This window comes from Fundulus heteroclitus, chromosome 21 (genome assembly GCF_011125445.2).
Source record: "Fundulus heteroclitus isolate FHET01 chromosome 21, MU-UCD_Fhet_4.1, whole genome shotgun sequence".
Lineage (NCBI taxonomy): Eukaryota > Metazoa > Chordata > Actinopteri > Cyprinodontiformes > Fundulidae > Fundulus > Fundulus heteroclitus.
The window spans coordinates 37,132,172-37,159,387 of NC_046381.1; the positions used below are offsets into that span (position 1 = coordinate 37,132,172).

Sequence of the window (27,216 nt, forward strand, 5' to 3'; positions counted from 1 at the left end):
CTCCCTGGAATAAAAATCAAAAGGATTTAAAACATAATTTTTTTTATAACTTTGAGGGAATGTAAAGCCAGAGATATTAGCTCACTGGGTTCTTTAAACTGCCCAAATGTTTAGTGCCATGTGATAATTCCAGGTTATTGTTTTCCTCTTGAAATGTGAAGCTGATGTTTTATGTGTCTGTGCATTTGCTCTTGTTTTTTGGTCTTGTCTTACGCTGCTGTCTTGGCCAGATGTCTTTCCATCCTTGGAAAAGAAGTTTAAATCTCATTGAGTTTTTTTCCTGGTTAAAAAAAAGGACACAAGCAAAGATGAGATTACATCTTCACGGCACTGGTTGATGGTTAAAACCATTTGAGTATCACATACAGTCATTGTCATAGAGTGAATAAAAATGTTTTCTGTCAACAAAAGTATCCTGGTATGTTCAATCTACATTTTTAGCAGCTGAAAGCTCCATTTTTATCAGAACAACTGACTACTGCTTCACATAGAGCTGTAATGTTGGTCTATTCAGCTGCATAGTTGGGTTATAATGAACCAGGCTGACAGAACTCCGACCCATACAACTGGTTACTGCTACGTTAGCTTCAGGGATGCTTGTTCTGGTCCAAATTGCTGTTGTGGGAAATAAATAACTGATTCCTTAATTATTTATTAAGTTCCAGCACTTTATTAAGAATCAGAGCAGACACAAAGTAATCACACCCCTGGCTGGGCCGCAGCCTAGCCTCTTGTTGCTCTCAGCTCCGGACTCCTCCAAATCCTGTCCACCTCCTTCTTAAATTGCTGTTTTGGCTGACCAGAGAAGAGGTAACGCAAACATCTCAACCCCAAACATCTACAGTCTCACAAAGAACACACGCAAGTGTTGACCTTGATTAACCAGGGCAGAGTGAAGCCGTCTTCTCCCTGAGTACAGCTGCTTACATGTTTTGAAGAAGTTGGGTCAGGGTGGTTATGCTTTAATAATTCTGTTTACAATTTCTCTGTCAGCCCTCTCAGAAATGTCCAGCAGCAGCATGGATACGTGAAGCGTCCGGTTCCCCACCGTGAGAGTGCAGTTCTGGTAGGATTGTTCTTAGAGCAGCTGATGGGACTGTCTTCATCTGAGGTTGGAAAACTGCTTTTTTCCTCGCTAATTACAACAATTATAAAAGTATTATAATCAATAATCATTGCCAAAGGTACTTTTTACACAATTGCAGCATACTTTAAGATGCACTCATGCACCTGCAGATACATTAACTGTTGATTTGTCTCTGATTTATACAGTATTTTACATGAAGAGTTTCACAGCATGCCCTCTAGGTGGCGCTAAAGCAGCCAAGAATTGTAGAAACGTTCATCCGCCAGCATGAGAGATGCCTCGGGTCTGTGCACACGTCAAAATATACAGACTTCCTTTAACAATCTTTTTTTTCTTCTCCTTTTTTGAGAAAGACACTGTTTACAGCATCTTGACTTTCTGGGTGTAAATTACTGAATAATTCTCAAAAAGTATTTTTTATCGCCCATCTCAGCATATACCTACTATAAATGTACACCTAAACTATCAGGTCTCTCTATGTGTAGAAACTGTTTTAACAACAATATTAGTCAATTCGATGAAATTTCTCTGATATTATTTGGAAAAGAAAATAACTTTTTGCACCTCAGTGATAACTTCTGTTTTCTTAGTTACCTTTGACTAATAAACAGAAGTCTTTAAACAGGAAATCAGAAAAGCATGAGCAATAAACATGTTTCTAGTCTTCAAAACTAAGAAACTTCACATCCAGTAAACAGGCTGGTTTCAGTGTCTATGATAAACCTGAATGACACAACAAACCAACATCCTCCGTTTATTTTAAAGCTTCCTCAGATCTTAAGCAAACCTGGCAGGACCTCTAGAGTCTGAATGCAGCTGATGGAGTTTAGTTTGCAGGCAGAGACTGAAACATTTCAGGCAACAAGAGGAGAGAGACAGGAGAAATGGAAACGAGTTTCAGAAACAGGAGCAATACCTGATAGGACAGAGTCACGATGTGACAACTGAAGCAAAGTCAACATTAAAATAGGCCAAGGCTAATAAACAGGAAAAGTGACTCTCTGTAAGCTTTGTTTAAGTAAACATTGTTTAAAATGTGAAAAACGGGATTTAAGGCATCATGTTGACCTGATGAAGACTGGAGCTCTGAACATTCAGGAGTTTTACCCTGAGGAACACCAGAGGAACAAGGACCACAGCTGGAGAAACTTGGAGCTGGTGTTAAATTTGGTTTCATGTAGCAATAAATATATAAATGATGTTGTCCTTTTCTACATCAAAAACTATTTTAATTTCATGACTCCAAATTCTTGTTTGAGGAAAAAAATTATAACAAATTTAATTTTATCTAGGTCAACAAAATTCTTTAAAATCTTGTCTTAAATATTAAACATCAGGTAAAATGACCATAAACTAAAAGTAACACTGAAAAAAACATTCTAGTTGTACTAAAAAAGATTTTGTTTCTCCCCTCCCTGGGCTTTGAGTGTCCCAATGATAGGAGCTATGCTCTCAGGGGCTTTATGCCCCTAGTAGGGTCACCCAAGGGAGACAGGTCATAGGTCTGACCAGACAAAGAGCAGCCCAAAACCCCTTAGGATGAGTTCAATTAATGGACGCCGTGTTCCCTCGCCAGACACGGGTCACCGGGGCCCCACTCTGGAGCCAGGCCTGGAGGTGGGGCACATTGGCGAGCGCCTGGTGGCCGGGCTTTTGCCCATGGAGCCCGGCTGGGCTCAGCCCGAAGAGGAAACATGGGTCCCCCTTCCAATTGGCTCACCATCTTTCAGAGAAGCAAAAAAGGTCGGGTGCATTGTACAATGCGTGGCAGTAGAGGGCGGGGACCTTGGCGTTCCGATCCTCAGCTGCAGATGCTGGCTCTTGGGACGTGGAATGTCACCTCTCTGGTGGGGAAGGAGCTTGAGCTAGTGCGCGAGGTTGAGAGGTTCCGACTTGAGAGAGTCGGACTCACCTCGACGCACCGCTCTGGCTCTGGAACCTGTCTCCTTGACAGGGGCTGGACATTCTTCCACTCTTGAGTTGCCCCTGCTGAGAGGCACCAAGCGGGAGTGGCATACTTGTTGCCCCTCATCTCGGTGCCTGCACATTGGGGTTCTCCCCGGTAAACGAGAGGGTGGCCTCCCTCCGCATTCGTGTGGGGGGACGGGTTCTGACTGTTATTTGCGCATATGCGCCAGTCAACAGCTCAAATTACCCACCCTTTTTGGATTAATTGGAGGGGGAACTGAAGAGTGCCCTTCCTGGGGACTCCCTTGTTCTTCTGGGGGACTTCAACGCTCACGTGGGCAATGACAGTGGGACCTGGAGGGGCGTGGTTTGGGAGGAATGGCCCACCTGATTTGAACTCGAGTGGTGTTTTGTTGTTGGACTTCTGTGCTCGTCATGGATTGTCCATCACAAACATCATGTTCAAGCATCAGGGTGTCCATATGTGCTCTTGGCACCAGGACACCCTAGGCCGTAGTTCAATGAACGATTTTGTTGTCGTTTCATCTGACCTGCGGCCGCATGTCTTGGACACTCAGGTGAAGAGAGGGGCCACCGACCACTACCTGGTGGTGAGTTGGCTCCGATGGTGGGGGAGGAAGCCGGTCAGACCCGGCAGGCCCAAACGTACTGTGAGGGTTTGCTGGGAACGTCTGGTAGAGTCCCCTGTGAGATGGAGCTTTAACTCCCACCTCTGGGAGAACTTTGAACACGTCCCGAGGGAGGGACGTGTTCCCTCCCTCGGGACGGGGAGGGAACGGGGAGGGAACATAATATATATATATAATATATATATATATATATATATATTATATATATATATATATATATATATATATATATTATTAGATTAGAGATAGCCCGCCCGCTGGTCTCTACGGCAACTGCACCGTGAAGTTTGTGTTCTTTATAACATATACGCGTGAGTCATTCAACGGTGTTCCGAACATCAACTCCATTTTATTCTTCTCCTTCACTTCCGCTCCAAAACATCCCCACAACACATTGGATGATAGCGCCCCCAACAGGACAATGTCATTAAACATTTTACAATATACCACAAAGTTGAGGAAATGATTTACCCCTGATAACATGGCAGAAAAATAAGGAAAACATATCATTTACACAACGAATGGGAGAATGACTTCTTTTTTACGACCGTGAAAGATTTCTTTGTGTGTCTGATTTGCGGGGCGACTGTGGCGATGGCACAGTGGCATAATGTGGAAAGACCTGTCAGGATGTGTCACAATGCCTGCGAGTGGTTTTTAATAAAATAAGCAAATAAAGTCTGATGAAACATAACAGTAATGCAGAACACATTGGGTGGATGGCAAAAAGATTTAAAAACTTTCAGAAAATGTATATTTCACAAGGTCAACAGGGTGCATGCATCATTACAATCTAAAATGGTAAAATACAGTTGAAACCCAAACTACAACTGTGTAAAAGACATGACAAACTCTTTAATGTGGCAGTTATGTTAAGTAAATTCAATTTTCCTTGATTCATTTAATCTATTACTGCAGAATGAGCTCCAATGTTAAAACATATTTTTGTACAGGTTTGTTAATGCAATGATAGGAGATGCAACCCAACAATCTTGAACAATAAGAAGAAAAACATGCTGAATAGTAATTTGGGTGCTTCAGCGATTTGCCATTGCCCCCTCAATAAGTAGTACTGCCAATGACAGCAGACATGACATCTTCCTCGTGTGCTTCTGGGTCATGCCGCCTTCATCCTGTTTGGATTGTGGACATAGTCTGGCTCTTCTTTCTTCTCCTCACATAAAACAAAAATAAATAAATAAATAAATGTATTGTTGTTCTGCCGCTTAATGAGGCTGAAACAGTTCAGATGAAAATATGAAACCTTTAGACAATGGGACTTTTACAAATGTTCTGCACTGACTGAGGAAATAACATAAACATGATTTAAAAAACACTGATGCTACATTCCATGAATGTCCTTGAGTAAAGTACGTACGTACAATTTTATTTCTATAGCACCATTCCCAGACGTTGACATTACAAAGTGTTTCACAAGAGCAAAAACTATTTAAAAACACAAAACATGCTTAAGCTAATGCCTGTCAAAATAAAAACGTCTTTAGATGTTTTCTAAAAGAGACTGTGGATTTTGTGCAGCAAAGAGACAGCGGGACAGCGAGTTGATGACCTTAAAGTTCTAGGCAGAAAAAGAGATTTCAAAGATCTTGTACATATTTAGGAGCCTGACTGTGGATTGCTCTGAAAGTTAAAACCAAAATGTTAAAATGTATCCTAATGAGCACAGGCAACCAGTGCAGAGAGGTCAGAACAGCAGTAATATGTGCCCTTCTGTTTGTTTTAGTCAGCAGCCAGCCTTACAAAGACTATGGCAATAGTCTAAACGGGGGAAAAGATAAAAGCAGGATGTCATGGTTTTTACACAGTTCTTGTTTTTTTATGTAGTTTCCTCAGTTACAGTTAGACTGGTTTTCTTGTGCCTCTGTTGCTCTCGCCCCCTGTTGCCACTAGCTTTCTCTCCTCAGTTTCTCACACAGCCCTTTCTCCATACCTGTGACCAATTAGTCAATCAACCCCTGCCATTGTTCCAGCTCCTGTCCTCCCAGTATTGAAGCTCTTCTCATTTGTCCACTCCCTGCTGGTTTCTACTGCTGCTTCATGTCACCTTGCCTGATCGCTTCCTCGCTGCTCCCCAGGTCTACGTTTTGCTCTGGCTCCTGTGTCCTCCAGTGTTTGTAGGTTTTTTCAAAGTGGGTTCCACCACATCACCTGGGATGGTCTCTGCTGGGTTCATCTCAGGGCTTGTTTCTTCTGTCATGTTTGGTAGAGGTTGGACCCAAATGCAGAGAGACCAGGGCAGGGAGCCGTTATGGGTGAGTTTGATGAAAAAAGGAAAAAAAAAAACAGGTTCGGCCCATTCACAAAATACCACCATATGGGTGGAAAAATGGAAATAAAAAGGGGGAAATCCGTTACTTGGTGTCGTTCCAGTGAGGAGATTGATGCTGTGTGACCCAGCTTCCGTTGCTTTCAGTCGGAGTCTCGGGTAGGCTTAGCAGTCTACAGTGGAGCAGGACACACCACGCTCACTGGGCGCTTCTCCGACGATTTGTTTGGCCAAAACAAAATGTGCGGATCTTGTCGATCTCTGGAAGATAATGGAGCTTCCAGTTGGATAAAAAAAAATTATTAACATTAGTTTAGAAGTCAAGACCTCCCTGATTGAGTACAGGGGAAATAGTACGGCACAAGCTTTGGCCAGCCAAAGATTAATTCACAGACCACGTGCAAGTCCGCTGAACGTCTTCTCTACACGGCAAACTGCCCGAAAGAAGAGAGAACGATGGTTTCTCCGAGCTTTTATAGTTGGTCTTCATGGTGATGAGAGAAGGTTTGTTTCAGGGGCAGTTGTTCCAACTGTGTTGCAAGCTGGGACTTGCAGTTTATCACATCATGATGGCATAATACACGAATGCCCTTAATTGTGAAATATTGCTTAAATTTTAAAAACAGTTCTTTTTCTAACTTTGCTCGGTGTTTCACTATGGGAATCGCCTCGGCCTGACCAACTACGGAAGCTCCAATGACATCACGTCTGTCTGTGACAGACAGGTTGAGCCGTGTCCGTGGCTCCACCCACCAACCATTATCACGGCCAACCTACCCGCCTCAACTCATTCTCGCTTTCTTCCCGTGTGAAGACTACAGCTAAGCTCCCTCAGCACACTCAGGCTAGCTTGGACCTGTTTAACGGTTCTTAGGTGTACCGTAAAGGAAAAAGTCGCTGAACGCAGGACCAGGACAGGCTTGTGCCGTGCTGGGTAAGCGCTTCGAAAGAAGCATTTTCTAGGAACACAAACGTTGGGAGCGGTGACCGCGTCAAGGCGAGCTGTTCCCATATCTACTCTGTTTTAATTAACAGAATAGAGAGCATTTGTGTCGCCGAGCTAACACGTAAATGTGGGCTTGGTTTTTGGTTAGCAGTTTATTGCTAGCATAAGAGTCCGGCTAACGTGTTGTGGCGGGTGGACTTAATCTCATTTAAGAGCATACGTGTAACGACGAGCTCCTTGTTTGTCTATTGTCATGTCTGCAGCTCCTACCCTTGCCAAAGGTTCGGAACCGACAGTTAAAGAGGTTGTATCCCGCCCGTGCCCAGCGTCATGCGGGGCATCTATCTCGGGGCGGGACCCTCATCCGATGTGCATAGCATGCATGGGTGCTAAACACGCTCAGGCATCGCTGGCTGACCCTCAGGGATGCCAGTACTGCGCGTCGATGCAGGAAAAGATCCTGGAGAGGCGGCTGAGGGTGGCTGTCGCTAACAGCCAGGACCCGTGCCTCTCCTCACCTTCAGCCGTTGTGGCGGCGGGTGAAAACCATCAGCCGCAAGCTTCTAAAAGCTGGGCGGACATGATGGAGGAGGGGTACCCGTCCATGCCTCCCCTGTTTGAGGGCCTTATGGACAGCGGGAAACTCGATGCAGGCATCAACAAAACGGACGGTGACGCCAACTCCGACCTCGTTGAACTAGAGGACATGGAGGAGGAGGAGGATGATGACTCGACCTTCCTGGGTCAACACTCCAGGCCACCGAGCGGGGCAGAAGTCACCTCCCCGGGGGACAGTGACCTGTACGATGTGGGCAGGCGGGCGGCTTTAAAGCTGAACATCCCCTGGCCAGCAGCTCAGGATGCAGGAGGAGCAGAACGGGACTTGTATGATGGTAAAAGGCTTCCACCTGTTTTACCATCTGCAAAGCAGCTTCTACCAGCCGTTCCTGCTTGCATGAGAGAAATGAGCCGTTTCTGGTCCAGCCCATTTAAGAGTAAGCTTTCAACGGTGGGTCGCATCACTGCGACTCTGTCACCGCCGTCCCCTGTGCCGCAGGGTAAGAGTAACACAGGCATGTGCGGCGGCTCTTCAGCCGTGGAGAGACCCGACGGTTCTCGCGGTGGGGGGATTTTAAACAGAGGGGCTGATCTTTTATCCAGAGGGAGCCCTCTGTATGGAGAATGGAAGCTGCGTCCTCAGGTGGTGGAGCAGATCTGGCAGAGATACGGACGGGCTGCCCTAGATCTCTTCGCCTCATGGGAAAACGCTCATTGTCTGCTGTTTTTCTCCCTGTCAGACCCAGACGCTCCACTGGGCATGGACACGCTGGCACATTCATGGCCAGACGTGTTGCTTTATGCTTTCCCTCCTCTCAGCCTGATATCCCCAACTCTAGTGAGAGCTTTAAGAGCTTATGTGGACAGGACAGTCTGTTTTTAAGAAGAGCAGACCATCTGCTCATAAGGGCAAACCTGTCTCCCGCCAAAGGTTAGCACACTGGATTGTGGAGGCTATATCTCTGGCATATATGTGTGCAGGCTCAGAGCCCCCTAAAGGGGTGAGAGCCCATTCTACCAGGAGCTACCTCTTGGGCTTTGTTTCGTGGTGTGTCCGTTCAGGACATCTGTGCTGCAGCCAGTTGGGCTACACTGCATACATTTGTGAGGTTTTACAGGCTGGATGTGGCGCAGCCATTATTAGTGCACACAGTGCTTGGAGTAGGGACGTCAGGGTCCACCTGAGGCCTGGATTGGGATTCCTATCATGCATGGCTTCGGGGTCAGCATGCAATCCAGGAGTGGGCCATATCTCCCATAGTGAAACACCGAGCGAAGTTAGAAAAAGAACGTTGGGTTGCTTAACGTAATCCCTGGTTCTTTGATAACAGAGTGAGGTGTTTCACCAACACGTCCCTTCTTGCATGGGCATGGAAAGAAACCTGCCTAGAATGAGGTGAGGCGGGTAGATTGGCTGTGATAATGGTTGGTGGGTCGAGCCACGGACACGGCTCAACCTGTCTGTCACAGACAGAGGTTAGGTCATTGGAGCTTCTGTAGTTGGTCACGCCAAGGCGATTTCCATAGTGAAATGCCTCACTCTGTTATCAAAGAACCAGGAATTACATTAAGTAACCCAACGTTATGAACTAATGTTTTACAATGATTGTGAAAGGATAAGGAAGTTCAAGAATAAGCGAGATGCTGCCTGATTATAGGAATTTTATCATCAGGGGAGATAAGGGTTTCAGTTTTGTTTTCATTTAACTGGAGATAGTTGTTGTACAACCGCATTTTGAGTTCTGACAAACATATATTGAGTTCAGACAGCTTCTGCATCTCAGATGGTTGAAAAGAGCAATACAGATGGATATCATCAGCATATAGATGGTAAGAAATATTTTTATGGCTGGATACAAATACAACAAAAATAGAATTGGACCCAAAACTGAACTCTGAGGTACTCCACAAGACACTGTTGCACTGTCTGAGTAAACTTGTTTCATAAAAACAGTAGAAGACCTGTCTGATAAGTATGAAGTGAACCAGTTTAACACTGCCAGAAATACCAAACAAGTCTCTCAGCCTGTTAATAAGAACAGTGTGATCCACGGTGTCAGAAGCTGATGTTAAGTCCAATAAAACCAGCACAGAGCAATGTCCATAGTCTGTTGCCATCAGTATGTCCCTGGTAATTTTTAATAATGCTGACTCTGTAGAATTAAATTTTCTAAAACCAGATTGGAACGTATCCATAATGCCCTTTTCATCATACAGCAGTTTCTTTTCAAGGATCTTTGATAAAAATGGTAGCTCGGAGTTGCCCTGTAGCTTCCAGGGGGAGAAGGATCCAAGTGTGGTTTTTGAGCAGTGGGCAAACAACATCTTTCTTTAAAAAAAAAAGTCAGGCACAGACCCAGAAGAAAAAAAAAAAACAGTTAATCATTTCCACAAAAATAAGGCCAATGAAGTCAAGTAAAGTCATAAAAAATGATGCTGAGAGAACATCAAGTGGGCTAGAAGACAGTTTCATACGCCTCAGCAGAGCTGGTATGCCTTGCAATGAAACTGGGGTAAAAGGACCATGATGCATCAGAGGAGAGAGAAGGAGCATCCAGGCACGGGGATGATACAGGAGCTATACAGGCCCTGATGGCGGTGACTTTATCAACAACGTAAACTAACAGTAAATTGAAATACAATAAAAATGTTTTTAAAAAGCGGACTTTAATTATTTGCACCTCAAAAGCAGAGAAGGGGGACTAGTCTGCAGGTAAAAGAGTCCTTAAACACAGCCGCTAAACCACCGCCCGACGCGTTTCACGTGGGGTCCTTTGCCATGAACCACTTTCCTAGGCAGAGTCAAATGACATTACTGTGACTGAGAATCTCAGGTAGAGGCTGAAGAAATCATAAAACTCCGCACTTCCCGGTGAGGAGTCTACAGTACTGTCCTAAATGACCCTGGATGCCAACTCTGAATCCCCTCTTGCGCTTCCAGCATCTGGGTTTAGCCAGCAGGCAATCAGGTGAATGGAGGTGGAAAACTCCCTCTGAAACTTTTACAGCTGTCACAGTAGTCCATCGACTCTTCGATTGAAATTAGTGCACCTTGATTTTGGAGAGGGGTAGCAGATATGCTAACAATATAGAAGGCCGTAAAAATAATAAATATTAAAACGTCAGTCCCCTGTCAATAAAATATTAATAATCCCACCTATAAACCTGGTAAAATAATATTTATTTATACACATAAACAATGCAGACAGGTAGGGGAGTCTCCTCCATCTCATGGTTGTCAAGGCTTTAAAAGAGCACATGCTGATTATATTGGGAAGAAAATGGACATTGACCAACACAAAGACTGTTTGGTACTCAGTCAGCAGCAGATTATGACTCACATTGAATCAAATTATTGTTTGTTTGGGAAAACTGATTAAATTTACCCCTGCTAATTTCAAAACACGGTGCTGAAATAGTGTTAAGTCTTGCATCGATTTCCTAGTATTAAACAAAGAATGTTTTCAATATAAAAAACGCAAAGCACACCTACGCAAAAAAGGAAGCATTTGATCAGGTCTTAAAGCAGAAAGTTTGTCAGATCAGTAACAAAGAGACATGAGATCTGCCATGTAACAATGAGCAGAGATAACTCAAGGTCCCCGCAGAAACTGAGAGACCAGATATCCAGTCATTTTTGAGAATAGGATCCCAGGGCAAACTCATCTGACTTCTGCACCTTCTCTTTAAGTGACCTAGAAACCCCTCCTCTACTTCAATTGATCTACTACAACTCCTATATGATTCATATCGTAAGCATGATGTGCTCAGGATGAGCAAAGAACCCGAGGGTTGCTTCCAGCTCAGAAAGCTCACTTTTCAGCAATTTCTATAATCCAGACCAAAGTGATAGTTATGAAGAAAAATTGGAAATACTCAAAGGTACAATGGTAAACAATAATTGGAAAGAAGAGGAACAGGAGAGAGGAAGCAAGCACATGAAAAAAATAATATAATAAGAGAAAATAAAGAGAGCACAGATATCAGATTGAAAAAACAGCTAAAAACAAGTTATTAGCCAACACTAAAGATTCAGAGGCCTAAAATGACAATAGCCGGTTGGCCTTGTTGAGCAGTTTAGGCAGTAAAAGCCAAAAAAGGTGTGTGAAAAATGTGTCTATGCAGATGTTGGACCTAATAAACCTTCACCTCCGGGTTACCAACATTGTGATTCTGAGTGATAATATAAACACACAACCACAACCAATGAGTGTATCTAGCTTACCTCTTGTGGTTTGTTGGAGCGTCTGATCCAGCTGAAAGAAGTAGAGATAAGGTTGATGAATATTAAACTCCAAACAGCAATATGTAACAGAGACCAGCAGGTCTACAGCTGTGAGTTACCAATTTAGAAAAGGCTCTTACATTTCAAGGATGATGATTGTACTGCAGAGAATTATAACTCCCAGCATCACTAATATAATGTGGATCCAGGCTGCAGATGCTTTGGTACCTTCAACAAGACAATGAGCTCAATATTTCATGTATGGAGAATGTTTGGGTTTAAATGTTTATTTCTGCTGTTTGCCAGTAATTCAAATGTGAAATGATCTTCTGCTAATTTTATTTTGATTTATTTTATAAACCCCAATCTGAACAGATGCGGTAATACTTCATAAATACAATGAAGTCTGTAGCATCACACATTTAAAGACAAATTTATTCACCTAAAATGTACCCAGGGTGACTTATTTTCTAAGAACATTGTAGACACAAGTTTTATTACAACAATATTCTAAGTTTTGATCGCCTGATCTTAATATCTTCAATAATTTGTTGTTGTGCCAGTTCAGACGTGACAAAAACGGCATCAATTCGGGACGTAACGGACTGCGTTACCCATGATGCAATGTGGTCAAAATGGCCACCAACTCATGTGGTCAAAATGGCCACCAACTCCCATCACGCAACACGGCAAAATGGCCGCCGATCAAGATAAGGTTGCTATGGTGATGGCTATAAAACCCGATCACACACGACAATCTTCCTTCTTCCCTGGCTTTAGCCAACCCGAGAAGACACACACAGCTGTTTCCGTTGGGGCAATCCCACGCCACGTGTTCGAGTTTCTCGCTGGACCGAGATTTTTCGACGCAACGGTTATTCCCTGCTTTGCATAACAGGAGGTCGACTAAAATAAGTACTTTTAAATTCCCTCTGATCAAAAGACTGAGAGACGCCGTATCTCCCAGTGATCGAAGAGGACCCCGCTTTGTCTGGCCAACAAAGCGACTGTGAACCCGGAGGAAGAAACGAAGGAGCTTCTTCCCCGTCCCGCTGCAGCCTGCGGACAACTGCGCTCGTCAAGACGCGTCCAGAAAGCCACACTACTCGGAGCGCTCCGGACCAGCCCCGAGGCACCTCAAAGTAACGGGGTCTCCCCTTTTATTTCTGTCTCACCAACAGGGTGTTTAGAAGTGCCTGGGCAGGCGTTAGAACTTTGTAGGTGTTGGTTAATGCTTTTATTCCACGACGAAGTTGGAATTATTTTGCTGAACATTTTCTTTGTATGTGCATGCATTTTACAATTGATTTTGCTGTGTTGATTTGTGATTCTTCCGATGGGCTCACCACCTGTCGGAGGGGCCAAAGGGGTCGGGTGCATTGTGTAACGGGTAGCAGTAGAGGGCGGGGACCTTGGCATTCCGATCCTCGGCTGCAGAAGCTGGCTCTTGGGACGTGGAATGTCACTTCTCTGGTGGGGAAGGAGCCTGAGCTTGTGCGTGAGGTTGAGAGGTTCCTACTAGAGATAGTCGGACTCACCTCGACGCACCACTCTGGCTCCGGAACCAGTCTCCTTGAGAGGGGCTGGACATTCTTCCACTCTGGAGTTGCCCATGGTGAGAGGCGCCGAGCTGGGGTTGGCATACTTGTTGCCCCCCATCTCGGTGCCTGCACGTTGGGGTTTTCCCCGGTGAACGAGAGGGTGGCCTCCCTCCGCATTTGTGTGGGGGGACGGGTTCTGACTGTTGTTTGCGCTTATGCGCCAAACAGCAGTTCAGATTACCCACCCTTTTTGGAGTCCTTGGAAGGGGTACTGGAGAGTGCCCCTCCTGGGGACTCCCTCGTTTTGCTGGGGGACTTCAACGCTCACGTGGGCAATGACAGTGGGACCTGGAGGGGCGTGGTTGGGAGGAATGGCCCACCTGATCTGAACTCGAGTGGTGTTCTGTTGTTGGACTTCTGTGCTCGTCATGGATTGTCCATCACAAACACCATGTTCAAGCATAAGGGTGTCCATATGTGCTCTTGGCACCAGGACACCCTAGGTCGCAGTTCAATGATCGACTTTGTTGTCGTTTCATCTGATCTGCGGCCGTATGTCTTGGACACTCGGGTGAAGAGAGGGGCGGAGCTCTCCACCGACCACTACCTGGTGGTGAGTTGGCTCCGATGGTGGGGGAGGAAGCCGGTCCGACCGGGCAGGCCCAAACGCACTGTGAGGGTTTGCTGGGAACGTCTGGCAGAGTCCCCTGTGAGGCGGAGCTTTAACTCCCACCTCCGGGAGAACTTTAAACACGTCCCGAGGGAGGCGGGGGACATTGAGTCTATATGGACCATGTTCCACGCCTCTATTGTTGAGGCGGCTAGTCGGAGCTGTGGCCGCAAGGTTGTCGGTGCATGTCGCGGCGGCAACCCTCGAACCCGCTGGTGGACACCAGCGGTGAGGGAAGCCGTCAAGCTGAAGAAGGAGTCCTACCGGGCTTTTTTGGCCTGTGGGACTCCGGAAGCAGCTGATGTGTACCGGCAGTCGAAGCGGCAGGCGGCTCGGCTGGTCGCCGAGGCAAAAACTCGGGCGTGGGAAGAGTTCGGAGAGGCCATGGAGAAAGACTTCTGTACGGCTTCGAAGCGATTCTGGTCCACTATCCAGCGTCTCAGGAGGGGGAGAAGCAGTGCAGTACCAACACTGTTTACAGTGGGGGTGGTGTGCTCCTGACCTCGACTCGGGCCGTCGTGCGTCGGTGGGCGGAATACTTCGAAGACCTCCTTAATCCCACCAACACGTCTTCCATTGAGGAAGCAGAGCCTGAGGACTCTGGGTCGGGTTCTCCCATCTCTGGGGCTGAGGTTGCCGAGGTTTGTTAAAAAGCTCCTCGGTGGCAAGGCCCCGGGGGTGGATGAGATTCGCCCTGAGTACCTTAAGGCTCTGGATGTTGTGGGGCTGTGTTGGTTAACGCGGCTCTGCAACATTGCGTGGACATCGGGGGCAGTTCCTCTGGATTAGCAGACTGGGGTGGTGGTCCCCCTATTTAAAAAGGGGGACCGGAGGGTGTGTTCCAACTACAGAGGAATCACACTCTTAAGCCTCCCTGGTAAGGTCTATTCAGGGGTTCTGGAAAGGAGGGTCCGTCGAATAGTCGAATCTCGGATTCAGGAAGAGCAGTGTGGTTTTCGTCCTGGCCGTGGAACACTGGACCAGCTCTATACCCTCGGCAGGATTCTTGAGGGGGCATGGGAGTTTGCCCAACCAGTCTACATGTGCTTTGTGGATCTGGAGAAGGCATTCGACCGTGTCCCCCGGGGGATCCTGTGGGGGGTACTCCTGGAGTATGGAGTACCGGACCCTTTAATAAGGGCTGACAGGTCTCTGTACGACCGGTGTCAGAGTCTGGTCCGCATTGCCGGCAGTAAGTCGGACTCGTTTCCGGTGAGAGTTGGACTCCGCCAAGGTTGCCCTTTGTCACCGATTCTGTTCATAACTTTTATGGACAGAATTTCTAGGCGCAGCCAAGGTGTTGAGGGGATCCGTTTTGGTGGCCTTAGGATTGCGTCTCTGCTATTCGCGGATGACGTGGTCCTATTGGCTTCATCAGGGCGTGATCTACAGCTCTCACTGGAGCGGTTCGCAGCCGAGTGCGAAGCGACCGGGATGAAAATCAGTGCCTCCAAATCCGAGACCATGGTCTTGAACCGGAAAAGGGTAGAGTGCCTTCTCCGGGTTGGGGAGAATGTGCTGCCCCTAGTGGAGGAGTTCAAGTATCTTGGGGTCTTGTTCACAAATGAGGGGAAGATGGAGCGGGAGATCGACAGGCGGATTGGTGCAGCGTCTGCTGTGAAGCGGGCGCTGTACCGATCCGTTGTGGTGAAGAGAGAGCTGAGCCAAAAGGCGAAGCTCTCGATTTACCGGTCGATCTACGTTCCTACCCTCATCTATGGTCACGAGCTTTGGGTCGTGACCGAAAGAACGAGATCCCGGATACAAGCGGCTGAAATGAGTTTTCTCCGTAGTGTGTCTGAGCTCTCCCTTAGACATAGGGTGAGGAGCTCAGTCATCCGGGGAGGACTCAGAGTAGAGCCGCTGCTCCTCCACGTCGAGAGGAGCCTGTTGAGGTGGCTCGGGCATCTGGTCAGGATGCCTCCTGGACGCCTCCCTGGTGAGGTGTTCTGGGCACGTCCCACCAGGAGGAGGCCCAGGGGAAGACCCAGGACACGCTGGAGGGACTATGTCTCCCGGCTGGCCTGGGAACGCCTTGGGATTCCTCCTGAGGAGCTGGCCCAAGTGGCTGGGGAGAGGGACGTCTGGGCCTCCCTACTGTAGCTGCTACCCCCGCGACCCGACCCCGGATAAGCGGAAGAAGACAGACGGACGGATTTGTGATTCATCAATAACCCCGCCATGGGTCACTGTTTCAGTTTCTTTTCCATCTTCTTCCCTGCTTTCCCCCCCTCTCTCTTTTCGCTTCTCCTTATCAGTTTAATCTCTTTGTCCGAGCTCGATTCGCGGGTTTGTTTAAACTCCCAGTTAGCTGCGCCCTCTTGAAGCGAGGCATTATCCCATCACCGTAAGCGTGGTTACGTCATTAGGACCTCCCCTCATACGTCATCGTAGTAGCCATCTTGGGAGGGTGACGTGTATCTGAACTGTAGGGAGCTTAGCTGAACTAGCTTTTGGTAAGACATCAAAGCGTCCAGTGAGATTCCCGAAGCTGTTCTGTCTGTCAATGCTGATACGTCAAATGCCGGTGTTTCAAGGGCGGTGTTAAACAACTTTGAGTTAAGTTAAGATCTGCTAACCGCTCATTTTAATCCATTGTTTATTTTTGTTTTGTTCTTTATTTCCACATATATATTTTGCATGTTTTAGTTTAGTAGTGAGTAAGAATTCCAAAGTTGTTGAATCAGAGAATTACTGTAACAGGGAATTGCTTTTGGTTCAATAAAACCAACGACTGCGGAATAGACATTGTTTTGTGTTCAATCCAATTCACAGTTGCCTGGGTATTCAGAATTCAGAGCTAACCTCCTTTGGAGTTAACATCTGATATTAATACAGAGACAATATCATTGGATGGTGATAAGGAATAAGGATTTAAACTCTAATTGCAGTTACATTGGGGTTCTCACAGCCTGCTGGATAAACCTCGTCGGTTAACAGTCCGACCAGATCATTTATTCCAGCATAAATGAGTTCATAACAGCAAATTAACTAATGCATTAGTGGTATAAATACTTATAAGCTTATAGCTAACATCACCACCATTTGAACTATACTTGTTATAGCGGAATTTTGAGTTGAATGATTTATTATTTAAATTATAATACCAAATTATAATTAATAATAATAATAAGCATATTCAACCAGCTTATGGCATAACATTGTTAAAAAGAAGAACAAATAAAACACAAAGCAAAATGTACCTTTTATACTGACACGGATCACTGATGATCTCTGATCACCCAGATCATTTGTAGCCTCACAGTAATATTCTCCTCCCTCAGTAGCATAGAAGCTGTAAACCTGCCCCACAGATACTTTAATGGTTCCATGTTTGCTGTTCCTGAACCAGGTGAAGCTGGCAGGAGGCTTGGCTCTGCTGGAGCAGCTCAGCTCCACCCAGCTACCTGCTGACACCAAACCTGATGGACTGATGGATGCTGAGGTGTCTCTAGGAGCATCTGAGGAAAATGGGACACACATTAACTTTACTGATCAGAAACAGCTGAACCATGACGTGCTGACAGGATCACTTACATGAAACACTGAGAGTCACTTCTGTCTCTGCTGTCTTGCTTCCTCCATTCACAGGATATATGGCAGAACATCTGATGTTGTATCCATCATGTGTGTCTGACAGAGTGATGGTCTCCTGGATTTTAGTTGTAAAGGTTCCCTCTGTGTTTTTCTCTGTTTGTCTGTGAGAGTCTTGTTGGAGATTCCAGGTGAGTTCAGGAGGTGAGTGTGGACAGGGAGTCAAAGCTGAGCAGCTGATAGTGACAGACTGATGCTCCTTCAGATCATCAGGGATGTTAATGCTGGGACTCCAAGGAGAATCTGGGAGTTCACATGAAAGATATTTCACAAAGGGAATTATAAGGCTTGCGTAGTTAACATTTTGTGCATTTACAAAACAGCATGAGGCGCGTTTGAGACAATTTCAATATTGATATTGAATGGATAAAATTCTTAAACTACTATTCTACATTTTATCCTGTAAAGAGAATCATGTGATCCTAGGAACCTCACAAGTCTCGAAGAACATGAATTGAGGAACTGAAGGCAAGAAACGGGCAGAAAAGTACCTTTGATACTGATACAGACTGTTGATGATGCATCATCACCCAGATCATTTGTAGCCACACAGTAATACTCTCCTCCCTCAGTAGCATAGAAGCTGTAAACCTGCCCCACAGATACTTTAATGGTTCCATGTTTGCTGTTCCTGAACCAGGTGAAGCTGGCAGGAGGCTTGGCTCTGCTGGAGCAGCTCAGCTCCACCCAGCTACCTGCTGACACCAAACCTGATGGACTGATGGATGCTGAGGTGTCTTTAGGAGCATCTGAGGAAAATGGGACACACATTAACTTTACTGATCAGAAACAGCTGAACCATGACGTGCTGACAGGATCACTTACATGAAACACTGAGAGTCACTTCTGTCTCTGCTGTCTTGTTTCCTCCATTCACAGGATATGTGGCAGAACAGCTGATGTTGTATCCATCATGTGTGTCTGACAGAGTGATGGTCTCCTGGATTTTAGTTGTAAAGGTTCCCTCTGTGTTTTTCTCTGTTTGTCTGTGAGAGTCTTGTTGGAGATTCCAGGTGAGTTCAGGAGGTGAGTGTGGACAGGGAGTCAAAGCTGAGCAGCTGATAGTGACAGACTGATGCTCCTTCAGATCAGCAGGGATGTTAATGCTGGGACTCCAAGGAGAATCTGGAAGTTCACATTATACAGTTTACAAAGTTGAACATGCTATGTAAAATATTTACAATAAAGGCTCAACAGTTTGGTTCAAATAAAAGTAATTTACTTGTTAGGCACTCTTTGCAGTTGTTCAGTGTTAATATTTTATGTCAAGTAGATAAAAAAAGAACATCTGAAAAAAAGTTTAAGAAAGGTATCTAATCACCAAGTTTGTGATAATCCTGGAATAGATGTCTAATTTTTATGAATCCATGTTCATTTCACAATACTAATGGACAACATGTTTTGTTGTAGATTAAAAAGCACAAAATGTTGTACCAACAGCTTTCTTCAAAAAAAATTTGCCTGTCATAAGTTTGACTTGACTTGGCTAATAAACGCACCCTTCTCTCAGGCGCATCTTCAGAATCAATCCCAGCCCAAAATGGTGATCTGCACCACGTGATCTACTTTCAGCAGGTACCTGCAGAAAATATGGGCAAAGTCGCTCCATCTACGTTTACTTCTGTTGGTTACTATGCCAGCCTAGAGTAGGAGAGACCCATCCTGTATGAGGGTGACGCAGGATGCGCTCCACCACGTAATAAGGACAGCTTTAAATGTATCCACTTTGGGAGCTGGTTCCAGATATAGTCAGTTTTACGGCTGCTTCATTAAAAAGGGACCCACTAACAGACAAAGAAGCTTGTTGCATACACCCAAACCCAGCTTCACCTGGACGGGGCCTTAAACATTTGAAAAATGATGGGCAGTAATTATACTCTTATAGTCACTGGATTTCTTTAATCCCCATAGAGATCTTCCCTTTGATTTTTTTTTTTTAAAGATAATAATTACTAAAGTATAAATAAAACATAAAACAATAAGGACCAAAAATAATCTAAATATATGAGGGGTGTGAATTATTCTCAATTACATCAAACCTCAGTGTCATAGTAATGTCAGGGTTCTGCGTGCAGCGGCGGTTAGATTTATGCTGGCTTTCTCTCTCTCCCCACAGGTGGCTGCTGATTAGCAGAGAGGCGTGGACCCACAGGTGGTCTGTGTTACACGGCCCTTGCAAAGGAGCATATAAACAGAAGGCCCCTCTCGCCTCCTCCCCCCTTGGCGGATTCCCCACGCACGGTAAAACCCCTCGCTCTGTCCATCTCTCTAGTCCGTACTCCCTGTGCTAACCTCTCATTCTCTGCCTCCGCAGTTTTGATCTCGTTCCCACGCTTCCTGAAGTTCTCAGCGTCTCCCTTCGCTGTTGACTCTGTCGACCCCCTTCGCCACTATCTACCTGCTAACTCAGTAAACGTTGTAAAACCTTATCCGTGGTCTCCTGAGTGTGTCCCACATGTGGGCCAAGAACCTAAAAGCCATGATAAGTATAATAAAACTAAAACTTTCTTACCTCTTACTTTTATCTGAACAGGCTCACAAACAGCTGTTGCCCTAAACGGCCAGTTCTGAATTCGGAGGAAGTATCTGTCTGCATGACTGGTGTTTAAATCAGGAAACAGAGTGGTGCAGTTTTCTTCTGTCAGGTTTCCGATCATTTTCAGTGAGTAGATGTTAACTGAGCCACTGCTGTTAAAAATGACAGCACTTGGGTAGGCCTTAAAATCTTCGGTGCCTCTCAACCAAATTCCATAAATACTTCTGGTCTTGTCATATGTGGAATCCGTTGAATTAAACCTGCATGGCAGTAGCAAACAAGATCCACTCAGTGCTTCAATCTGCCCAGGTGTGTCAGCAAAGAGGACTGGATCAGTACAATCAGCCAAAGCACCTGTAAAAAAATAAAACACTGAACATAATGCGCAGAAAAATCAGCTGCAGCATAAATGGAGCCTTTAAACAATATCAGGATCTCAGACTAGAAATGATTTATGGGACGTCTCTGAATGAAAGGAAGTGAATAAACAGCTCACCTGGAAGAAAGAAGACACTCAGTAACATGTTGACTACCAACACGCTCTCACACAGAGCTGCCATTAGATTCATGCAGTCCTTCTTCATCTCAGACTGGAAACCAAACATTTAGGTAATTTATTAAAGTAGGTCTGAAATTAGAGGTTTAGCTCATAGCAAAGCAGCTATAAATGCACTCTACACATTTCACCCATAAGCTTAACACACACAGACCAATGATGGATAAGTTTAAAACAGAGAAATTAGAAAAAAGTCTGAGGTTGTTCTTCAAACATATTTCCAGCGCTCAAAAATGTCTCTGAATTGTTGTTGATTATAGAAAGCCTAATGGTTCTTTTCTCAGACAAAGCTGCCATTGGATTTTGATAATCTTCCTTCATCTCTCAGACTGGAAACATGATAGTAAATACTTAATAAATTTGAACGAGTCTCTAAACAAAAAGTTGTGGTTACTTATCAATAAATTACAATTAAAACATTTAAATCAGGAACCTACTTGGTAAAACGAGGCTGAAATTCATATCCTTAACAACTAGATTCTATACAGCTTCTATCAAATCAATTTAGAGGCTAAGAAATTTTAGAATGATAAATCTTGTAAACTAAAAAGCAAATCAACATAAACTTACCAAACAATTAAGAGCTCAACTTTTAAACAGTTTAGTTCTAAAAACAAAAAAAACAAACTCTCAAACATTCAGTTGACCAGCAGCAGCAGATCAGACAGCCTCCTTCTCAGTTTCAAAGTAAATGTGATGGACTGGCTGCTCTTTATCCTTCAAACACGAAAGAGGAAGTCACCTTTTAACCGTAATATGAGCATCATGGTGTGTTCCTATGAAGGATGATTTAGAACAAATGGCTCCCAATGATCTGCTGTTTGTTGAACAGCAGATTTAATATTCAGAAATATAAAGAAAGATATAGAACATGTTTAATAGTGAATGCTTTTGTGGTTTTCCCCCATTCATAGTTTGAAATGTCGATGCTTTTTTTCATGGCAGAAAGTAGAGCATTGAAGTCCAAATCGAGAAAACCAACATCCCCTTTTGGCTTCATTGTTGCCTCCTAAAAATAATTTGTCTATCAGTTTACTTCTCACCACTTCTCGGGTAAATGTCCAGAAGTGGGAAGTAAAGGAGACCAGAAGAGAAATGCAACTGTATTTCTGACAACTGTTTTAACATCAATGTGTTTTAATACACAATACCTGTACTTTCAACACTTTTACCACCACTCTAAAAAACATTTTTAATTTTTACTTGACGTCATTACGGGCCCCTTAGTCCTTGATGCGACCCAAATAAGACCAAAATAAATAATTTCAGAACTTTTTGGAAGTCGAATGCACATATGAAGTTTTTTTTTTTTTTTTAATAATCGAAAGTTCTGCCTGGCCCTGTTCATAATCTTGCAGTAATGTGTAAATTCTTAATGAAGCTTAGATTAATACAATTTGTGATTTCACATTGTAAATCCATTTGTAGAAATAGAATATTACCAACCAATGCACGAAGTTGCCAAAAGTATCTGTTGACCCCAATAAATCATTGATTAGTGGTGTTCCAGTAACGTTCATTGCCATAGGGACAAAAAACAAAACAAAACAAAACATCACAGAGGCTGCTTACACAAGCATTGGTCACTCTTAATGAGCTCAATGAATTCTAGTAGGGTTGTGATAAGATGCTACACGTGCACCAGGTCGTCTTTAAATTTTCTCATGACCAAATACTTCCTCTATAGGGGTTGGACAATGAAACTGAAACACCTCTCATTTTAGTGTGGGAGGTTTCATGGCTAAATTGGACCAGCCTGGTGGCCAATCTTCATTAATTGCACATTGAACCAATAAGAGCAGAGTGTGAAGGTCCATTTAGCAGGGTAAGAGCACAGTTTTGCTCAAAATATTGCATTGTACTGTCACAGGAGGCTCAGAGACAGGAGGACCCAGAATTCGACCAGACAAAGAGGTTTGAGATAAAGCAGGATTTAATGATTAGATATGGGCAAAACAGTGGTCAAAATCATAATCCAAAAATGATACAAAAATGGCAGTCCAAAAACTCATACCGGGAGAAGGCAAACTTAAATGATCCAGAGGTAGATATAACAGGCAAAAGGAAAATGTGGAACTTAAACTCACCGTAGGCTTGACATGGAAAGACACTATAGACATGACAAGAATTGACAATGAACTGGCAGGGAAGTGGCAGAAGAGAGAGACCTAAAAAGGCAGGAGAACAAAGGAGAGAGAGTGAGCCAATTAACCAGAAACAGGTGGATGTAATCAGAGGGAGGGAAGAGGCTGCAGGAGGAAACAAGCTGACAGAAAACACGTGGAAAGGAACAGACACTAAACTAACCCTAGAACATAAATAACCATGAAGAACAAACCTAAGATAGAAGATAAAACTAAGACTACACAGAGCACAGAAGGGAGATCAGAACTAATACAAAAACCGGATAAACTAAAACAGTACATAAGCTGAAGAATCCAAAACAAGAGAGAACAGAAACAAAACCTGAGGTGGAAGAAAGGAACAGCTGATCAAATAGATTATGACATGTACACAACACAGTGTTGTAGTACTCGAGTCCGAGACTCGAACTCGAGTCCGAGTCATTAGCTAAATTTAGAGACTCGTGACTTGACTTGGACTTGAGCACTGATGACTCGAACTTGGACTCGGACTCCTACATTCAGATCATTCTGACTCGGAAATTGAGAAAAAGACTCGACTTTTTTTATATAATTAGGCTATAATTTTAATATGTCATTAGAATATTATTTGGTGTATGATTTTAATATCTAAATGGCGTACCGCGCACGTGACGTCACCATCTCACGAGCAACGCCCCTTGCCGCTAAGGTTGGGCAAACAGTGTGAGAGCGCACGTAGCAACCAGCCGTTACACGTGCAACATATACAATGATATGACCGACTTTTCAGCTGTTAAACTTTCACAAGAGAATGTCCCAGGCGCCCATTTTACTGGTAGAACTGTGGAACAACATACCAACGTTCAGCTCAAATGATGGATTGAGTGTCGAGGGCTCGGAAAGACTGGAAAACGGGCCGAGTTGATAGAACGGTAAGTCGATGTTTTCCTCCTGCTCGGCGTTCATGGCGTCAGCGGGCGTTTTTTTGTGTTTGTAGTCACCGTCCAGGAAATCCAGGTATCCAGGGTAATGTCAGCATACCACCAAGAAGGACGAACCACATCCAACAGGATTAACTGTGGACGCAAGAGGAAGCTGTCTGAAAGGGATGTTCGGATGCTTACCCGGATTGTATCCAAAAAACATAAAACCACGGCTCCCCAAATCACGGCAGAATTAAATGTGCACCTCAACTCTCCTGTTTCCACCAAAACTGTCCGTTGGGAGCTCCACACGGTCAATATCCACGGCCGGGCTGCTATAGCCAAACCTTTGGTCACTCGTGCCAATGCCAAACGTCGGTTTCAATGGTGCAAGGAGTGAAAATCTTGTATTGTTCTCCGATGAGACCACCTTTACTGTTTTCCCCACATCCGGGAGAGTTACGGTGTGGAGAAGCCCCAAAGAAGCGTACCACCCAGACTGTTGCATGCCCAGAGTGAAGCATGGGGGTGGATCAGTGATGGTTTGGGCTGCCATGTCATGGCATTCCCTTGGCCCCATAGTTGTGCTAGATGGGTGCGTCACTGCCAAGGACTACCGAACCATTCTGGAGGACCATGTGCATCCAATGGTTCAAACATTGTATCCTGAAGGAGGTGCCGTGTATCAGGATGACAATGCACCAATACACACAGCAAGACTGGTGAAAGATTGGTTTGATGAACATGAAAGTGAAGCTGAACATCTCCCATGGCCTGCACAGTCACCAGATCTAAATATTATTGAGCCACTTTGGGGTGTTTTGGAGGAGCGAGTCAGGAAACATTTTCCTCCACCAGCATCACGTCGTGACCTGGCCACTATCCTGCAAGAAGAATGGCTTAAAATCCCTCTGACCACTGTGCAGGACTTGTATATGTCATTCCCAAGATGAATTGACGCTGTATTGGCCACAAAAGGAGGCCCTACACCATACTAATAAATTATTGTGGTCTAAAACCAGGTGTTCAGTTTCATTGTCCAATCCCTGTACTTCTAGTTGTATTGTAACAATGTGATAATGAATATGAATCAGCCAAGGATATAGTCATAATTGGGGATTGCACTTACTGTCTGTAGAGTCAGTAGCTAAACATCAGCAACTTTCATGTGGCTCTTAGATTAGTTCAAAAGCAGTGTGTGGAGAACTTCATGGAACTTCAGCTGCATGCAAGCCTTACATAACTAAGTGCAATGCAAAGATTTCAATCTAGACTCACTGAAAAACGTGCAATAGCCACATTGCTCCACAGGGAGAAAAGCAGTATTGTCACAGTTTGATTTCTCAATATGTTTCAGTTGTATGTTTTATTTGCCCTATACATTTACATTGGCTTGCAACCCGGTCACGGGACTATCATGTTTCTCCCACTCAAGAAAAAATACAAATAAAAAAATAAAGGAACATGGCCCTACATGTTCGTAGGTGGAAAATTCTAAATTTACATATAAAACCATTATATGTGCTCGCTCTTTTTCCCCAGTGTCAGTTTTTTCCCCACATCCCACCAGGAGGGTTCAACTACAGGAATAAGTCTTGCTGGTGCCCTGTCCAGAACATATCCTGCTTCTTTAATCTTTGGTATAAAAATTCCAAATTAGTTTTTATTGTTTTGTTTTTTTTAATTTATAAATATCAAAATAATTTCTTGACAAAAAACAGAAGAGCAGTCATTGATATGATGGTACTGACAAACATTGTTTTGCAATAACCTCAAACAACAATGTGTTTCATATTTGTGAAAGGGAAGTTCTAAGCAGGGTTAGGCTATAAAATGATTAGCTTCGGTTACAAACTAAGCTTATGTTTAGGAGCAGCCTAAACAGCCAATCACCCAATTCCAAGACACAACACAGTGCAGAAGAATGGTGAAAGTTACAAATAGACCGAATCTTTGAGAAAACAAAATGCTAGGTGAAATATGTAATTTGTAGTAATTGTGTTTATCCAGGTGCAGTAATGAGTTAGAGTGAATGGTAGATGTGTATTTTTTTGGGTTGCCATTGTTACAGTTAACCAAAAAAGGGAAGATGTTATGGAGTACCTTCTTGGCTTTCTACATCCCCAAACAGTAGCGGGAACACACACTGCTACATCACTGTGTGTACCTATTCTAATCATGTTGCAGTTATGACTACAGTTACTTGAACTGATAAGCGTCTCAATGTCTTCATGATATTACAAACACCCTCTAAACATCAGGATAACGCATGTCTGTTTTGTACTTTACACGTTGACTGCCAACACGCTCTCACACAGAGCTGCCATCAGATTCAGGCGGTCCTTCTTCATCTCAGACTGGAAACCAATTATTTCAGTGATTTATTAAAGTAAGTCTGAAATTAGAGGTTTAGCTCATAGCAAAGCAGCTTTAAATGCACTCTACACATTTCACCCATAAGCTTAACTCACAGAGCAAGAATTAAGTTTAAAAAGGAAAAAATAGGAATAACTCCAAGGTTGCTCTTCAAAAGTTTTTCCAGCACTCAAATCATGAGAAACTTCATAAACTCCTCATGAATATTTGTTAATAATAGAAAGCAAAAACACTTAAATTATATTGAGTCTTTTTGACAGATTGTAGAGACGAATAAGCATCCTGAAATATTTGGTTAATTGATCAACAATGTAAACTTCCCAGGATTTCTGCAGCTGAAACTAAAACACTTTAGTCTTAAAACCAGTTGATGTGTTAAGATGAGTTGATCAGCAGCAGAATAAACAGCCTCCTTCTCTGTGAACAGACGTGTTCATTAAAGAAGTCTCCGTCATTCCTGCTCTGTGAAAGAGGAAGTCAGCTCCTTATCTTAATTTTAAAATGTTATCATATGAGGTATGGTAACACACAGCTCAGAGCCATCCATCCATCCATTTTTTGAACTGCTTAATCCCTCATGGGGTCGCGGGGGTTGCTGGTGCCTATCTCCAGCATTCACTGGGCGACAGGCAGGGTACACCCTGGACAGGTCACCAGTCTGTTGCAGGCTAACACAGAGACAGACAGGACAACCATTCACGCACACACTCACACCTAAGGACAATTTAGAGATGCCAATTAACCTAACAGTTATGTTTTTGGACTGTGGGAGGAAGCTGGAGTACCTGGAGAGAACCCACGCATGCACAGGGAGAACATGCAAACTTCATGCAGAAAGACCCAGGGTTGGACTTGAACCCAGAACCTTCTTGCTGCAAGGCACCAGCGCTACCCACTGCGCCACTGTGCAGCCCCAGCTCAGAGCCATTTACTGAATATAATTATCACAGCTTTTTTCCTCATTTCTCAGTTAAATTTAGCTTTGATAGTTACTGAGCTTCATCACAGAAGAGGAACATACCAAACAAAATATTGAAAATATAGACAGCTGTCATTTATCGTATGTGGTTATTAAAATGTGTTTTATTTTAAAAACTTGTCGCTGTGAGTTTAATGCAGGACTGATAACCCCGCTTTTTATTTTACTGCAACTCCTCAATTTTCCTTCAGCACTTTGTTTAGCTATCAGTTCACAAAGACAGAAGACAGACATTAAAGGCACCCCTTGATGCGCTTTGAATCGGTGAGCTCCCA

General features: G+C 44.2%; 1 protein-coding gene across 1 annotated transcript; it reads right to left on the reverse strand.

The window, feature by feature from the left end:
* Window positions 1-11,657: 11,657 nt before the first annotated feature.
* Window positions 11,658-20,571, reverse strand: LOC118556797 (myelin-associated glycoprotein-like). The gene is made up of 7 exons (XM_036125130.1): window positions 20,499-20,571; window positions 19,979-20,356; window positions 18,292-18,591; window positions 17,958-18,215; window positions 17,410-17,709; window positions 17,136-17,333; window positions 11,658-11,692 (listed from the first exon to the last, which is right to left on the reverse strand). Exons 1-7 carry the CDS (start codon window positions 20,569-20,571, stop codon window positions 11,658-11,660), a joined length of 1,542 nt encoding a protein of 513 aa, XP_035981023.1.
* Window positions 20,572-27,216: the final 6,645 nt, after the last annotated feature.